At 42.8% G+C, this 18,195-nt stretch overlaps 1 protein-coding gene across 4 annotated transcripts; it reads left to right on the top strand.

Moving 5' to 3' along the window:
* Positions 1-334: 334 nt before the first annotated feature.
* On the top strand, positions 335-16,503 carry mov10a (Mov10 RNA helicase a). 4 transcript variants are annotated; one of them, XM_023804080.2, is made up of 22 exons: positions 360-628; positions 954-1,053; positions 2,367-2,608; positions 2,689-2,930; positions 4,244-4,493; positions 4,767-4,907; positions 6,265-6,427; positions 6,507-6,658; positions 7,302-7,484; positions 9,320-9,467; positions 9,997-10,158; positions 10,540-10,643; positions 11,175-11,272; positions 11,736-11,834; positions 12,093-12,201; positions 12,304-12,421; positions 13,014-13,205; positions 13,568-13,639; positions 13,892-14,017; positions 14,695-14,783; positions 15,063-15,181; positions 15,729-16,503. In XM_023804080.2, the coding sequence occupies exons 1-22, from the start codon at positions 507-509 to the stop codon at positions 15,767-15,769; spliced, it is 3,072 nt and encodes a 1,023-aa protein (XP_023659848.1). In that variant the 5' UTR covers positions 360-506; the 3' UTR covers positions 15,770-16,503. The 4 variants fall into 4 exon arrangements, with proteins under 4 accessions (XP_023659851.2, XP_023659848.1, XP_023659850.1 ...); XM_023804082.2 differs by lacking the exon at positions 360-628 and having other exon boundaries at positions 2,467-2,608; XM_023804081.2 differs by lacking the exons at positions 360-628; positions 954-1,053 and adding an exon at positions 1,667-1,756.
* Positions 16,504-18,195: the final 1,692 nt, after the last annotated feature.

Here is an 18,195-nt window from a genome sequence, read left to right as displayed (position 1 = left end):
AAAAAAAAAAAAAAATAGATACAGTCCCCCGCAGAGGGGGGGTGGAGGAGGGAATATAAAAAAAAAAAAAAAAAAACATAGCTAGATCTTGCTAAATAGTCGTCTCTTAATTCACTTAACTACATGTTTTAGGGGGTTATATTGTAATGAACACAGGGACAGCACTGGACAGGGGAAATACAGATGGGTTGACAAATGCAGCTGACAAAAACAATTGATTATTCATCACACGTTAATCTGAACGTACTGAACGGACGAATAGATTTTATCTTCAAAATACACTTTAAAATCTCATCGCTTGTCTTACCATTCTAGTCTAAGATGATTTCTATGCGCCGTTCTGCCCCCCTCGGCTGCGTCTCGTGGACGTAAACGGTATTAATCCGCCAGCTTCCCGTCCAGCCTCTCAGCTCATCTCCGCCCAGCTGATTCATTCTTCTTCTTTTTCTCATCACGAGAAAGTTTCTCTCCTTTTAGTCGTCCTTTGTAGAGCTGAACACACAAGCATGCCTAATCTAAAATCGTGTTTCGATAGTGGCCTGAAATTTATAGACTTCCTGGGAGAGGGGACGTCAGAAACCGACAAAGATAAACTTAAAGAGGTCTACGACAAAAAATTCAGATACAGGTAATGCAGCCTCGCGACGTGTCTAGTCGGTGTTTGGCCGTGAGGCTGCGCACCTGTTCCGATGGTCGCCGGACCGCCAACCATATGCTATTTTTATCTGCATATGTGTGTTTTCTGTATTATATCTTTCGCATTATCATCTGCGTAACTAACTTCCTCGTTGTCTAGACTTTGCATTAAACGGAACTGAATCTTTTACACAGTGAAACCAGTGTGCACACATACACGCACCATCCACGCACCGACCCACCCACCCTAAAAACGCTTATCCTGATGTGGGTCTCTAAACACACATGCATTTTTCATTTTCTTCTTTTCCTCATAGAAATGGAATAAAAGAGCCGTCGTTTTCAAATGTTATATTTGCATTGACAACTTTCGGCAGAGCCTATAGGAAGGGGAAGAAAATATATCTGAATACAAAGGTAAGGATATGATTTGATACCCTAGGGTTGTGCTTTCTATACATACCTGGGACACACACTCAATCGGGATTATAAGTTGTTGTCCTTTATAACACTCCTTTGGCAAACAGGAATCTGCAGAGTTTTACTTTCTCTTCTGTAAACATGCAAGTCTTAAACGTACAGCATTCATTATTATTAAGCGCTGATCAAGTCGCTATCGATTGCCGGCGACATATATACAGTCCCCCACGATATTCCGTCTTCCTTCAAATAATTCTTTGTGTGTCGTATTAGAATCTTGGATGTTGTAAACCGTGACATACTTTCGCACCGAGCAGCATTCAAAAGCAGCAGTCTTTGACAGTTTTGTAAATTGACTTGACACTACGATCGTGGTTTTCTATAGATGTGAGCAACTACACAGGAAACACGGATGATGGGGGTTTTTGTAATTTTTCTATTATGTCATATAATATGCTTTTTCATCATCTGGTAGGTTTTGGCAGACCTGTAGTTTTAGAACTGTTTGGTTAGTTAAGACAAATATTTGATTTTTATAGCTCATTGAAAATGACGGTTTCGTTTTCTGCTGCTTTTTTTTCATGTGGCAGGCAAGAAATGAAACGGAAAGACCACAGCTGTGTTCTTTTTTTTGTAGTTTTCTTTAATGGAAAGTATACCATTATTAGAAGGAAACCCCAAAGATGTCAGTCTTTTGGAGGTACTGCCAGGGTCTCACTGCTGCACCAGTCCTGTGCATTAGGATTCACTGTTGGTTATGCACAATACTTGTTCTTCATAAAATATCTGTGGTGGTTGGGGTTTCAGTGGTTTTTTTTTCAATTGCAATTGGTACAAAATAGCAGCAACAGGTGGTGTCTTATACTACTTTGCGGACGAACTAACAATGGAACTTTTATAGTCATTTTATTTTTCCTGCACACTCACAAGGGTGACTTTTTAAATCATATTTTGGGTGATTTTGTTTTACCTTTCAGTCATATTATGGTTTTAATGTAAAATGTTAGAAGGTTCATTAATGGTAAAAATACTGGATTATAATATCCAGGTGTTTGCTTTAAATCAGGGTTGGGGAACCTGATCCGCGAAGGGCCGGTGGGGGTGCAGGTTTTCGGGGTGGTCTCTCAGTCAGTCAATAACAGTGATCATCCCAAAAACCAGCACCCATAGCAGCCCTCCATGGAAATGATTCCGCACCTGATTTAAACACAAAAATATAACTAAGCCACTCTCAGTACTGTTCACTGTTGTTTTTGAGGTGGTTGGAAGCTCTTTGGATCTTCTGCTCATCGTCTTCCTTATGGTCCTAGGTGCATATCTGCAGTGGTGACCAATGGTCGAAACCTCTTCAGAAGAACAAGTCCGCTGCTCAGCCTGTACCAAATGGGGGATCTTCTGATTCTTTTCCAGGCATGGCTTCCCCAGCCAGTGCTGTGCCCTCTGCTGGCACTACCACTAGCACCTCTAGTGCCTCAATGTCTGCATTGGAGCCAAGTTCAAAGGCTGTGAAGAAGCGGGTGAAGGCAGTGATCAGAGGCTTGCGGGACAACAGGTAAGATTTACTCTTTTTTGTTAATTGTTCATAGGAGTGAATGCCATGTGACTCACTCTCTGTTTGTCTGTCTGTAACAGGAAGTACTTCATCGCAAACAAGGAGGGAATTGTGATCACCTCAGACCATGAAATTAACAACGGCAAGATCAAGATCACCACCCAATCCATCCAAATGACATATGTGGTGAAGTTCTTCATTCAAAGCAACGCCACCGATCCTGTGCACTTTACCTTGTACACGTTCCTGTGCAGGATGTGCTGCTTTTCACTGGAGGACGAGAAGAAGGTGACACCGGCATCTCCTTATCTCCTCAACCAAGGTAAGGAGCCGGCTACGAATCAGAAGGCTCCTTGGCTGAATTGTTGGTTTTGAGTTATTTTTGTTTCATTTCCATTTACTTCCATCCCCTTTTACACTGTGACAGTTATGCACTATTCTGTCCTCTTCCCTTTCATTTTGACTCTTTCCTTCTCCCACTTTGGGGACATTGAAGTTTGGATACTGCTCGCTCAATCATCCACTCTCCAGCTGTTTCCTTGTCACAAAGTTTGTTGACAAAATACTTTTTATCCTAAAATGCTTAAAAATGCAACCGATAACAAAATAGGGCATAAGAAGAACCATGAATTCCACAGTTCCCCCTTTATTCCTCATCATCCAGTGGTTAGAATCACAATTAACAAGGGCTTTTTGCCCACGGTTTGGTATGTATCACGGTTTTGGGGCCACAGTATATTATCTAACCGTTCGGCACACCATCTGCTGTTGTATAATTAAGTTCTAGCTCTCGAAAATAAGACAGCCCCTGGTTATTAGGGAAAAAAATACCGTCTTGTATTCGCGGCAGTACATATAGGAAAATGACAGGCATACCATAATACCATGGCTCACGTGTGCGCATCGAACCCCGGGGGCCATACGGTGCCGAATGGTTCAATAGTATAACATATACCGTTACACAGTAAAGTAAACATGTTGCAACCAAACTAAATATATGTTTATTTGGTAAAATACAGCCTTCATTGTTTGATTAAAGGGTGATGTGTTTTTTTTTTCTTCAGACACATAAGGATACAGAAACCTTACCTTTATAGCCCTACCATTAACCCTTAATAATATAATTAATAATTAATAACAAGCAGAAAGGTGCAAAGAAAATGCAATAATAGCTTATGAGTACTTATATCTACTGCCTTGTGATCCACAGGCCTTTCACATGCTGTAGCATGTCACCTCACCATGTAAAGTAAAGTAGAGTATTTGTGTCTCCAGCGGGCATCCAGCCTTTGATTATGGAACATATTGATGACTGGTAGGCAGATACAGGCCCGGCAAGCGGTGCAGACTAAGGCACATTATTCCCGAAGTAACACCATCTGACTCCACTTCAGCCGTTTCATCTCGTTCGTGTCATCAGTCCTTTAAGATTCCACAAAGGTTGAGCAAGTTCCATTCTATGAACCTTAACTAGGTAGACATTGTACAGTTTTATTTAACTATCATTTGAATTTGCTTCTATACTTATTATATGCATGTTGCATATGCTTTTCTGCTGCTAAATGACACTTCGCTGCTCTGTGTGCAGTCACAATAAAGGTCATCTTCCTGACTTAACTGTCTTTCTCCTCACAGGTGACCGCTATGAAGTTGAGGTTCACTTTAGACCCCCTTCCTTTGGTTCCTTCCCAGCCACCCTTGCCTTCGAGTTCAGGCAGTGTCCTCGTGCGAACACCAAGCCCATATATGTGGTGCGTGACATAGAGGCCATGGTCCGGTCTCCCCTGGGGCAAATGCTAGGGCCAGAAGCTCCCTACAAACCCTATCAGGCCCCTGTACCCCGGGCAGTGCACACAATAGTGGAGGAAGGAGAGCCTCCTGAAAGGTGTGGGAACACGATATTCACTGCATCCAAGTCACCTCGGACTTAACTGAAAATTCACATTTGGTAGCGCTGTATGCCATAATGAGGATATCTATGACCAAACTGTAGTATCAGAAAATTTGTTAACAAATATGTAAAGACCATAAATGTTAACCTGTTATTTTGAGATAGGATGATTTTGTAGTATGAAAATGATGTCCTCAATTTGGTATTTGAAAGTAGAAGGAACTTGTTTTATTGAAAATTCAATAACATTATATTATAATATTTTAGTTGTGCTGCACAGCAAATGAAGGTGGCAGTGAAACTTGGTCCTTACAAATACCCAGCATACCTGAAGGAACTGGCCACAGGAAGGTTGGATGACACCAAGATTTTATCACCAACTGCGAAACAAAATCTTCATTTGGTCAAGTATGTGTCAAGTGTGATTTCTAACATAGCTATCTGAGCAGATAAAGGAAGGCATATTACTAATGAAGGAACTAAATCGCCTGTCATCTTGCAGTTGGGCTACAGTGAATCTTTTAAAGAGCTTTGTATAAAGTTATGTCTCGAGTAGCATACCAAACACATGTCTTTGTGGTGTCTTGGTAGCTTGCTTGTTGTTGTATACAAAAGCTAATTTTGTACATAGGGCCGGCCTTTAAGATGGAGAAGCATGGTTAAGACAAGAAAAAATGAAAATTAATCAATTATGGTATGGCTATTGTGAGAGAACTTTTTCCCTACTTCAGTAAATTACAGTTGAGAGGGAAAAGTCTGCAAACCCTTTGGTGTTATTATGAATGAATGGCTTCTGAAGGTGATCTGATCTTCCTCTAAGGCATAACAATTATTGACACATATTCATTGAACAAATGGTTTAATCAAAGCTATTGACGGTCAAGCATGTGAACTTCTAAGGTAATGATCCCTTGAATTGAGGGTGTTCTTGAATGGAGTCAATTCAAGTGTGACTTTGCACTGTCTTTTTTAAAATGTACATTTATATGCCACACAAGTTTTGTTTTCCCTGCCGTTTACAGCAAAATTTCAAGTGCACTGTGGTCCAATGAAGGCTTTTGTCAAAACTCTGAAAAAGCTGCATCATGCAACATGACAATGATCCAAAACACAGGAGTAAATCGACAACAAAGTGGCAGAAGAAATTCTTTATTTCAGAATGTACAATGTTCAGTGTTCAGGCTATTCATTTTTATGTTAGATCAGATTACATTTTGGGAGCTGTTCATGCAGAAATCCTGATTACAAAAAGTTCATGGATTTTTAGTAAGTAGTAAACTATAAGTAATAAACAAATTTTCACCTGCACATGCTGTATATGGCTCTGCACTTCTAATTGCTGCCAAGGTTACTTGTTAGTCACATGACACAAGCAGCTTTACTGTTCTTAACGATACGCTTTTCTTGATAACTAGTACAGAAATTCATTCACATGCTGCTTCCTCATATGGTTGTAGTGGAGTTTCTGAGAACAAAATTTTAGGAAATACATCAGAGATTTGCAGGGATCTAAGTGAGACATGCTTATATATAATTGCAACACCATTTTTGTAGTACTTCCTGCACACCAACAATTATCCTGCTGTGTTCACCGGGAGTTTTAACTTCCCTTTAGCAGAAAGTCTTAAGTTCCCTTTATGCATTATTAGTGGTTGGTGTTGGAGCTTAATGTATGCTGTCACACATTTTCTGCAATTGATGGCTTTTTTTTCCAGTAACCAGTGGGAATATGTGGAGAGTGATGGGTTTTCTGGGATTCTTCCAGGGCGCTTCTTGAGAGCCCACTGACCATGGAGAACTACACTAGGCACTTCCAACTCCTGCTTCACTTGGAGGAGCTCCAGATGGAAGTCAACATCAAGAAATACAACTTGCAGAACCAGCCCATGACCCAGGACAGAACAAACAAGCGACTCCTTGTTCTGCAGGTGAGTGCTGGACCACTGTTGAAGATTCTGGTGAGGTAATAATAGTTTTCTGCTCTGAATGACGTGAACTTTGCTGTAGGTCAAAGGGGTTGCAGAGAACAGACCATCAGTTTTAAGGGGAGACCACCTTCTGGTGTCCAAGGCTGGGGACAAGAGCGAGCCCATCACTTTATACAAGGGCTATGTGCACAAAGTGGAGATGGAGCAAGTCAAGCTTGGCTTCTCGAAGAAGTAAGATGGCCCTCATTGTCCATTGTAAAACCAAAGCTGCCACTTTACAGGGTTCTAGCTGAGTGGTTTTTAAACCTGTCCTCAGTGACCCCCAGACAGTACTGCAGGGGTCTGCAACTCCGGTCCTGGAGTGCTACTGTCCAGTAGGTTTTCTATCCTACCTGGCTTCTGATGAGCCACACCAGTGGCCTGTACTACGAAGCGGGGTTACTGGCTTATCGGGGTAACTTGTCGGATTTAAGGTACCACAGTTCAAATGAACTTCATATTCGTTCACTTACATTTTGCCCAGACTACCTTAAATCCAACAAGTTACCCCGATAAGCCAGTAACCCCGCTTCGTAGTACAGGCCACAGTTCTCAGATAAATACCAGGAACATCAGAAGCCAGAACAGAAAAGCTACTGGATAGTAGCACTCCGGGACTGGAAAAAAATGAATATGCTAAGAGTATAAAAACTTAACAAAGTTTACAGACGTCTAAAGTTAAAATAAGACGGTAAGAAAGAACAGCCACAGTCAGGGCAGACTGCTGCTACTGAAGTGATCTTGTGTGCCGATTGCTGTGGGGAACACACAATGTGCAATGAAGTGTTCTGCCACTTGGGGGTGCTGTGGTCATCCATGTTCTTTTTTTCTTAAGGCTGTGGCAAGGATTCAAAGGCAACATCAAGTTTGATGTGGAGTTCACCCTCAACCGCTTTCCCCTGCGCCAGCAGCACAGGGCGGTGAACCTGGCTGGCCAGCACAAACTGGGTTTGGTGCTCTTCCCCAGTGGGCTTGGAAACATGGAGAATCAGGAAGAGGCAAACCTACCCAAGCTCAGGTAACCAGAAAAAATATTATTATTGTTGTTGTTATTATCATTGTAGTAGTAGTAGTAATAAACAACAACAAAACAATAATAACAATAACAATAAATTTTTTCATTTCTCTCCTGTCTACATCAACATTTAAAAAAACACTGTTCGATGCTTGTCAGTTGCAAAAATATGTAACGCTTTTTTCCATGCCTTTCTTTGGAGGTTAAGTCAATTATTACATTTAAGAATAACATGTAATTTTACACTGAAAAGGAATTTGTCTTGCTATGATACGTATAATGATGTACAACAAACAACAGAGTACAGATAAGAGATCAGTGAAATATGTCTCGGACATCAACTTACAGAAACATTAAATAGTAATCAAGTTGAGAAATACTTGTGCAGTACTGGATAGCTGCAGTAGTAATTATGTGCATTTGTATTGGTGGCCGTTAGTTGTTACTGTACTGTTAGTTGTACAGGAGGCTCACTGCTTGGGAAAATTGTTGTTTTTGTGCCCTGAACCGAATGGACCCAATTGTCAGCAATGATGTAAAGATGGACTCACTGATGGTCCTGCAAAAGTGTACTGCTGCTGGAAGTACATCCTCTGGAATCGTGATGATATGGACCATATTGTTCTCCTGCTTCTCCCATCCACCTTCCACAATGACTTACCCTGTACAGGGCTGAGTGAGGAAGCACAAGCCTGAAGGCTGGGTACCTACTGTACAGGATGTTAATCCATTGCCGGGCACTTTAGCTGCAGCAGTTGACCTAGGATTTGCGTTTTTTCTGACTGTGGGAGGGAAACCCTTGCAGAGACAGGCAGAGCTTTGGGGGTGTAAGATAGTATCGATACCCTTGACTATTGCAATATTATGCTTTGGAACACTGTATTGATTCTCAAAAACAGTATCGATTTTTAATCAATTGTTTACATGCACAGATTTGTGGCAGACAGTGGTTCATTTTGTGTTGTCTTTAAACCTCCTACTACTAGACAGCAGTGTTGTAATTATCTTCAGCCATTTGACTTCTCCACTCCAATGTAACAATGTAAACTGAGACAGGAAGTAGCGCAAGGGTGTGCTGCTAACAGCGTTAGCGAACCTAGCTGACTAGTAACGTTACCACCGATGGCTGAATCAGTAGACTGGCTCCTGCGGCTCATTTTGGCTTCCACAATAAAGAAGGCACTAAGATCGAAAAGAGCTATGTCCCACCGTGCTGTTACGTTATTCTCTGTTAACAGGGATGCGTCTCGACAGGTACCTGGCAGAGTCTTCTGAAGGACGCTCTAGTCAGAATTGTGTGATTTTGCCCCTTGTGCCCAAGCCCATAGCACCAAGCTCTTACTGCGCTGACCCCCGGTGTCTCAGCCAAAACAACCTGCTCCATGTGTCTTCTGACGCTCGTGCTTATATAAAGATCTTCTCTATCGCAGATGTGTGAGGGGGGAAAAATGAATATAAACACCTTAATGTTTGCATAAATCATTGTCAGCAAGGTGTTGCCTGACTTGTCTGAAATGTACTGTGTCTCAGCTTAAAGCATTAGTTCTCAGCATGAACATTACGCTTTACACTGATTTGAATGATAGTTCTTTTGAAATGTATGTGTCTGTTTTATTTACTGTAATGGAGAACACACTATACATTATGACTTATTTAAATTACAACTAATTTATAAACTGGCATAACCCATGTTGGAGCTCTGATTAATTAATGCATTAAGCTCAGACTAGCATAGTTAGTGTCTTAGTAGTGGTGGGATTTCTGCAGAATATTCTTAACTCCATGTTGAAGGATGGCACTGGAGCCTGTGACTGACAGATTTGGCTTCTTCTCCTTAGCCTTTATGATAAGGACCTCGCGAAAAACAGAGAGCAGTACGCAGCGGTCCAGTGCATCGTATCTGGAGCGTCTAGGCCAGCTCCCTATGTGGTGTTCGGACCCCCTGGGACTGGAAAAACTGTCACCATAGTGGAAGCCATCAAACAGGTATTTTGAAATGTCATTCTGTGAAGTCCTTGCAAAGTTTTTCAAACTGAGCTTCATCTGAATAGTAGGAGGTCAGAATAAGGTCATGTAGTCCTACCTCAGTTTGTAAGCTTTGAAGTTTGGTTTCGTTATATTAATTTATCATCAGTATGGAGGGTTATGCCTGTCATTGCTTGCCTGATTAATGGATGATATGCAGGTCCCATGGAAATGTTAAAGCTTTTCACAGAATTAGACTAAGATATATGAAATTTGTTTTTGAGACAGTAGGATATGTATTAGGACTTTTTTGATAAAAAGCTTTTCCGTCTTAGTCTGTGGGTCATATGCCTCATTTGGATGGAAGCTTCATACAAATCACTGAGTGTTTCATCCCCATATACACTGTGCTTATCCTTCCTATAGCACCAGGGGTTCAAGGGAATTTGTGCAGTTCAAACAGAAATATTTACGGGTCAGAGGATGAAAGAGCCTAGTGTCAGCCTGGGCTTGGCATGAATTCTGCTCTGAAGCTGTCCTTCTGTACCAGGTGTGGAAGCTGAACCCTCAGGCCTGTGTCCTGGCCTGTGCCCCCTCCAACAGTGCCTCGGACCACCTGTGTGAGTGTGTGCAGAAGCACATTGACTCCAAAAGCATGTTCCGGCTCTACGCCCCAAGCCGGGACCCTCAGTCTGTGCAGACGGCACTGCTGGTAAGGGATTGGCGAGTGGTGGTGTCTGAAACCAACCACGACTGCGTGCGGGTTCTCAGTCACATCCCAAACCAACCATGACTGCGTGCGGGTTCTCAGTCACATCCCAAACCAACCACGACTGCGTGCGGGTTCTCGGTCACATCCCAAACCAACCACGACTGCGTGCGGGTTCGCGGTCACATCCCAAACCAACCACGACTGCGTGCGGGTTCTCGGTCACATCCCAAACCAACCACGACTGCGTGCGGGTTCTCGGTCACATCCCAAACCAACCACGACTGCGTGCGGGTTCTCGGTCACGTACTAAACCAATGAACCTGTGCAGAATCTGCAGCAGCCTGCTCTTTGAAATTGCTCCATGCCCATTTCTTTCACAAGGATTGCAGTAACTATGATGCGGGGCTGGACTGTTTCGTGCTCCCCTCGACGGAGACCCTAATGGAATACAAGGTCATCGTCTCCACAGTGGTGACTGCTGGGAGGTAGGGGCTGATTTGGTGCTGCAGGTTTTAAGGTCAAAGCCTGCTCAGCCGTGTCATGTACTAAAGTGCTCGAAAAAGAAACAGGGAATTAACTCTCGCTCGCAAAGAGCTGGCAGCGATACCATAAGTTAAACAGGCGCTATGTTAATAACTGATGGGATTATGGTATTGGACAGTATGCTGGTTAGTCCTGTAAGTGAAAGTGTGGCCAGTCCCAGGAGAGGCCTGTGAGCAAGAGCACTTCAGCAAGGTCCTTCAGCTAAATTTGGAACCCTCCAGCTGAATAACTGGGGGGAAATTATTAAAGGAAGCCACATGTTTTGTTAAGCCTGCCGTGCAACAGAATTAATGCATCTTTTGGCCGTTGAGCTTTAGAACATAATTATGCCAAATTGTTTTTCCTGGAGATTGTTGAGTAAGAGTTAAAGTCCCTGGTAGCTTGTAGCTGGGAAAGCTGAGAGCTTGACATTGTGATGTGAGTGATGACATTGTGATGTGAGTGATGACATTGTCTTCGCCCCTCCTGGGCAGGCTGGTGTCTGGCGGGATCCCCACTGGCCACTTCACACACATATTTGTGGACGAAGCAGGACATGCCATGGAACCGGAGTGCCTTATTGCCATTGCAGGTAAATGCTGAGAGGAGGGTTCTTGGTGTCTTTTTGATGAAAAGAAGTGAAGATTCTGCCAGGAGAATAAATGTCACATGACCAGGTAAAAACAGGCCACTGTGTCCCAATAGAGTTGTTTTTTGTTTTTTTTTTTTTGGCCGAGGTCAGATATTGTTGATGAAACTTTATGCAGCAGTACTGCGTGTCTTTCCTTACAGAATGAAAGCCAAAGTGTATTAGGACAGCAGGTATAGTAGCGGCTAAAGAACTGAGCTGTAGGGTTTCCGGGTACAGATCCAAATTCCTGGTGTGATTGTGCTTTTATATGGTTGAACAGAGCATTTAGCTCAGTTTTTATTGGCTTCACGGACATAGTGGACAGTTTAGCAAAATAAGGGAAAGCTGTAAGTATTAAAGTATCCGGGAAAATTAGTAACATCAATCTGAGTAGGACTGGTTGATCCTTTTCTCATTTCCCCAGGTCTGCTTCAGCCTGGCACTGGGCAGCTGGTGTTGGCGGGAGACCCCAAACAGCTGGGCCCCGTCCTGCAGTCTCCTTTGGCCATGCAGCACGGGCTGGGTGAGGGCTTACCGCGCATTTACCACCTTCTCCACTCATTGTGCTGGGTTGTTGGATGACCTTCGGTCGGTCCCCTGCCTTGGGTCTTAATTGCTTCGCTGAAGTCATCATTTAGATATGACAGAAATGAGCTGTCGATATATGCGACTGTGTATATCGCAGAGGTAAGGTGGAAAGCAGCAGGACTCGGAAGTGGGTTAAAAATGAGTGCGCAGGCGAATGATGGTGATTATCCATCTGTGTGATTGATGATCGCAGGACTTTCCTTACTGGAGAGGCTGATGCAGTACAATCCTCTGTACCAGAAGGCGGAGCAAAGCGGAAAGTTCGACAGCCGCTTCGTCACCAAGCTGCTCCAGAACTACAGGTGCTCCTCCGCCTCCTCCATCTGTGCCCAACGCCAGCATCCCACAGAGCGCGGACTCAGGGAGCAAGTGCTGACATCTCGCTGCCCCCGTCCCCCGCGCAGGTCCCACCCGGACATCCTCCACATCCCCAACGAGCTTTTCTACGATTCTGAGCTGCAGGTGTTCGCTGACAGGAAACTCCGAGAGTCGTGCTGTCAGTGGGAGCACCTGCCCCAGCAGGTAGGAGATGGGGTGCTTACAGATCGTCAGTCACATCTCTCCTGGCCCGGGAGCTGCTCCATCAACCTGCAGGCCAAGGAGAGATGCAGGCCACACGTAGCATGCAGCATTTTTATGAACAAGCTATACAGGTGATTTTTAAAATAAAAGAATAAAAGAGAAAAGACAAACCCCATTCTGCCAGGATAAGGAAAACATTCCAAATTGTTCCTCACCGGTTCGTCTGGTATATCTTATTAGTTTTACTTCATAAAAAATTGCTATGTCCATGTGCGACTCAAAGGGTTAGGACTATATCCCGTGATAGGAAGGTTGCTGGTTAGAATTATGGGGTCAGCAATCTGATGCTGCCTTTAAGTTTTACTTACACAAAAATGTCCTGAGGACAGAATAAAAAAAAAAAAGATTGGTTCAAAGAGAGAACCAGTCAGATTGTAGAGGACGTGGGTCCAAGCAACTAGAGGAGGCCGGACCAACTAATCAGATGTCTCGATCCCACCTCCTCTACAATTCTATACTATTAAGAATGCAGCTCTAAAGGGGGCTCATTTGACTGCTGCTGTCTGGCCCCGTGTGGCTGGCTCCTCCACAGGGATTCCCGGTGATATTCCATGGCGTGATGGGGAAGGATGAGCGTGAGGCTAACAGCCCCTCGTTCTTCAACACGGCGGAGGTCCATGAGCTCATAGAGTACTTGAAGAAGCTGCTCCCACCAGCGGGTGAGAGAGGCTCCGGCATCCTGTCTCCGAGTGAGATTGGCATCATCTCACCATACAGAAAACAGGTGGGTTGGCACCACTCATCGAGTGGCTCCTGGGGTCAGGACTCTGCTACTGGGCCTCAGAAACCTCTCCAGGGGTGCCAGGAAAGGGCGGACCCTGTGCTCTGACCCTAAGCTTCGCTATTACGAATATTTGTGTCATATGGGAAATGAGGTGAGGTACAGTATGCGAACATCAAGAATTTGCTCTGTATTTCTATATACTTGGCAAATAAAGTATCATTATGATTATTATTGTTATTGGTGATCACTACCTCAAAATGTTCCAAAAAGAAATTTTCTGGATGCCAGGGGATTTGAATGGCCATTTCAAATTTGTTGTGTTCATTTTTTCTTCTTTTTTTAAATTATTGATTACTGTACAGGTTGAAAAAATCCGGAAAGCCATCAAATTTGTTAAGGAGCTGAACCAGCTGAAGAACATTCAGCATCTGACGGTGCGTTTGTAGTTATTAATCATCAAAGGTATTCTTGGGAAATATAAATTAGACTGGCATCATAAACAAAAACACGGGGATATAAAGTATCCTCACTCTCCTAGTATGTACATGCTTTTGGATCCATGTGTGTTTACTTATTACATGTATATTTATCTTCTAATCAAAGAAATAGTGTATAGTTATCCATAGATTTAGGTAATGACAGCACAGAGGTCTGGCAGACTTGAGGATCTTGCTGACCTCTTTCAGGTGGGATCAGTGGAGGAGTTCCAGGGCCAGGAGCGCAAGGTCATTATGGTCTCTACTGTGCGCAGCAGCGCCACCTACGTCAAGATGGACCAGGACTTCAACCTGGGCTTCCTTACCAACAAGAAGGTATGCGCCGCCTTCCTCTGCTGGGTTCTCTTCATGGGAGCTGGGAAGGAGTGAAAATGTGGACCGTTTGGAGGTCCTTGAGGACTACTTTGAGGGGTTTAGGGGACACACATTCCCGTAATAACCTTCATCGTATTTAAACACTGGCATTTTAACAGCCCTCTAAAAATAATTACCTCATTAGCAAAACCACACAGGTACAAAAATCACATACGTGTACAGTATTTTCTGTTTCATTTAGAAATATGAATAGATTTTTTTTTGCAGTACAGACGCTCCTCTACTTACGACTGAGATACGTTCCAAACAGCCGTTCGTAACTTGAAATGTTCGTAAGTCATTATTCAACATAATTTTAAGGTTATACGCAAGTACAAAGAATTAGGATGCTGGGAGTACGCACGCTACACTGCTGCATGGCGAGAGTAGCGGCCAGAAGTCGTACTAGGTGGAATTGGCGCACGGAAAAAAAAATTATGTTGCAGACCGGAAACGGGAGCCCAATGAACACAATTTGGACTTACAGTCTTCGTCATTCGTATGTCTGAAAGTTCGTAAGTAGAGGAGCGTCTGTATATTTAAATTCTGTTGTTTTTGACAGTCATCGCTATCTTCAGGTGGTTTGCTTACAGATTGGTTGTAGACATGACCATGAGCTGCTTTGGTTGACATTTCAGAGGTTCAATGTGGCCATGACCAGAGCCAAGGCCCTGCTGATTGTGGTAGGAAACCCTGTCATTCTCTGCAAGGACCCAACCTGGAAGCGGTGAGTGGCAGCCGCAGAGAGATTGGACCTGGGGAAGCGTATGGGGTCCTCATGACCTTCATACAGTGGCCTCCTCATTGATTATTTTCTTTAATTATATCACCAGTTAGGAGCACTAGTGCTCAGTAGACAGTCTGTTCTTTCTATGGGAGGATCCACATCATAGCGGTTCACAACCCTGAAATACAGCTGCTTAAATCCCAGCTCTTTGCTGGGATTTAAACCTGTTATCTTTTGGTCCAGTAACCTGAGCTTGCTTTTGCATACGGGCTCTTCCAGGTTCATTCATTACTGCAAGGAGAGAAGGGGCTGCACCGGGTTTGACTTGGCCGAGGTGGAGGAGGAGGATGATGTGCTGATGCGACTGGCCACTCTCAGCATGCAGCCTGAGCCGGAAGGTAGGATCAGTACCAGCCAGTCTCATGGTGAACCTCTGTGTGTCATTTAAAAAATGAAGTCTGTGCTCACAGATGGTGCCTTGAGAGTGCCTGTCTTACCTTCTCATATATCCAGTATAGGAACCTCTTAAAAAAATGTAAATAACACATTTTGGATATTTGTAATAGGTTTTTCCTTTGGGCTTCTTTTCTTACACATGACAGACCCACAATTCATTGATAGCTACTAATGGGATGCAGGCGAGCCAGTTTGAATCTTTGTTATGCATCTGAAGCTGGAGTGTGCTGCCCATGACGCACGTGTGTTTCGTGTGCTACATAACACCGCTTAATCATTTCCGTACTGGAACCTTTTATTTCCTGAAATAAAGCCACTGCATGTATTTAAATAGAATAGGTATAGTCCATTTAATGACTGAAAAAAATGAATTTACATTTAGAAATATAGCAGACAGAAAACATGAAACTTTTGTGTTGTGGACTCCCTGCAGTCCCAATACCAGTAAAGTGAGGGTGACATGGCCTCCTGTCCCATCCCCTATGGCAGTGGCTGAATCCAGAATGGAGGAACCACCTTCTGTGCCCTGAACAGACAAGCAAGCTGGTCTCCGGTCTGATGAGCCATCGTGCGAGAGGATGACCATAGCAACATCCTGGGTTTTTCCACTGTGCTAAGATGCACAGAAACGATTCTCTAATAGACAAGAGCTGCCAGCTAATCCAGTTTAGACCTCTTAATTGTTGCATCAGATACATCTAAACAAACACAGAATTTAATTTTTGTGCAAGTGCCTTTACCTGTATTTGGTAAAAATTTTATAATGTACTTTTTGGGGGATGAATACAAAGAAAAGAATTAAGTAATAACTTCACAAATTATGCCTTAATTTTTAATAGTGCTGTTTATGAAAACCATTTAGCGTGGATGCAGTGCTCTGCTTCCCTACTTGAACGGGGAATCCAGCTTTGAGTGGTTGTCAGGTTGTTTCAGTCACTACATTTTTAGCACCTACCTGTTTTTTTTTTACTTGCCGTTTAATAATTTGTGTCAAGAATTATAAGCCTCCTAACACTGACAGCTGCAAAATTTGAATTAAACTTTGTAGGTTGTTAAAATTCTGCCATACTTGGTAAGTTTCATTTTCATATGCATGTCAGGCTAAAATCAACTGACAGTCATAAAGCACTTATTTCTGTACCCTGTTTGGATTTATGCCTTTGGAGAATGTAAGTATGTTTATCATAATGCTCCAGTTTCACTTCAGAGGTATGTTGTTAGAAACTTTTTTTACTTGACGAAATAATAAAGTTGTTAAAATTAAGCTGGTCACACTGTATATTAGGATGAATTTCTGTAAATGTTATAATGTTGACCGTAATGTTAATGTGCAGTTAATGTGTCCATTAGACACCTTTTTATCCTTTAATTGAAAATAAGGTTCTTAAGCCAAACAACACCAGGGACACACAGGGAGAAGCCCTAGTGGCTAGATGCGGAATTGCACTTTATTTGGGATATTACTTGTGGTTTGATGCATTGGCAGGTTGGGATTTCAGGGGTCCATTTCCAAGTATTCATTATTTTAATGTTTCCTAGGTTTTAGGACTGTGTGATGCTTTATGTTATTGATTCTGTCAACCAGCAATAACAAACATCAGTCAGGAAAATTAGGATCAGCTGCAAGAAAATGTGTTTATCTGTAAAAGTGTCATCTGTAGAAATTCTTTCTTAGCATAATTTCCTGCTGGCAAGTGCTGTGGGGATATCATTTCCATGGTTTGTAGCCAGATGAGCAAAGTGGCAAAGCACTGTGCTATTGGACCAAGCTGAGGTGGACCCTGAGGTGGGGGCTGGAGATCCACCAAGCCTCTGTGAGTGAGTCACTTGGCACAGAATGCCTATATATGAAAAATCCTGTTTCCAAAGCTGTTTATTAACAGTGCAAACCTTGTTACAGCATCATATACTGCCCTAATGGTCATATAGATGAATTCACAAAACATAATCTGTATAACGCAGCACCTGTGTAACCATGTATTGATTAATACTAATTAATCAATCTTTGTATCTTACCATCTCCCGCAAAACAGTGACCTGTACACTTGCTTAACTAGCTTATAGTTCTGCTGTCAGTTTCAGAATGATTTGACTTTGGGGTATTGGCTTAATAATTAAACATTCAAACTCCATGCCCCTGATTCCTTGGATGTATCTGTTGAGGGTTTGACTGATGGCTTACAGATCACCATTACTGGCACATTAGCAAAACTATTCTTTTTCTCTTCTGATATCATGCCTCATGAGACCAGTCCATGCAATCGGTATAATGTCTGTTGCCTGTGTTGGCACTGGATTAGCACTTTAAACCTAATCAAGGGTACCGCTACTGAATGTCTCCACCTGTAATTTTGAAGTACTGTGTTGGAGGTGCACTATAAATCTGAATGATGAATACTGATTATGTAACTAACTTTATAAAGTATGTTGTCCTTTATAATCCTTCCCCATATCAGTACCTTCAAAAAGGAAATACAGACGCGCCTCTACTTACGAACTTTCAACTTACAAACTTTCAGACATACAAATGAAGAGGACTGTATGTCCAAATTGTGTTCATTGGACTCCCGTTTCCTGTGTGCAACATAATTTTTTTTTTTCTGCGTGCCAATTCTGCCTAGTAGTTATGGCCACTACTCCCGCCACGCAGCGGTGTAGCGTGCGTTCTCCCAGCATCCTAGTTTTTTATATTTGCGTATAGTCTTAAAATGATGTTGAATAATGACTTACGAACATTTCAACTTACGAACGGCCGTTTGGAACGTATCTCATTCATAAGTAGAGGAGCATCTGTACTATCTCCAAAAAAACTGACGTTGCCTCGGTTCAGCTCTGTATAGCCTCTAGCCACTTAGTGCTTTGCAAGTGACAAAGTAGAAACTGTCATGCTTGAGAGAAGCATGAATTATATTTGTCAGGACTGGGTATTCAACTTAAGTCAAAAGCTTGTCAAAGA

Source organism: Paramormyrops kingsleyae, chromosome 8 (genome assembly GCF_048594095.1).
Source record: "Paramormyrops kingsleyae isolate MSU_618 chromosome 8, PKINGS_0.4, whole genome shotgun sequence".
NCBI classification, from domain to species: Eukaryota; Metazoa; Chordata; class Actinopteri; order Osteoglossiformes; family Mormyridae; genus Paramormyrops; species Paramormyrops kingsleyae.
This window is presented reverse-complemented; position numbering and strand designations above follow the sequence as displayed.

What these genes read in the sequence shown, in the direction of transcription:
- mov10a (XM_023804080.2), top strand. Translation starts at nt 507, where the DNA reads ATGCCTAATCTAAAATCGTGTTTCGATAGTGGCCTGAAATTTATAGAC. An exon ending in GCTTCCTTACCAACAAGAAG is followed by an intron (nt 14,018 to 14,694) that starts GTATGCGCCGCC and finishes TTGACATTTCAG; the next exon opens with AGGTTCAATGTGGCCATGAC. An exon ending in AAGGACCCAACCTGGAAGCG is followed by an intron (nt 14,784 to 15,062) that starts GTGAGTGGCAGC and finishes GGGCTCTTCCAG; the next exon opens with GTTCATTCATTACTGCAAGG.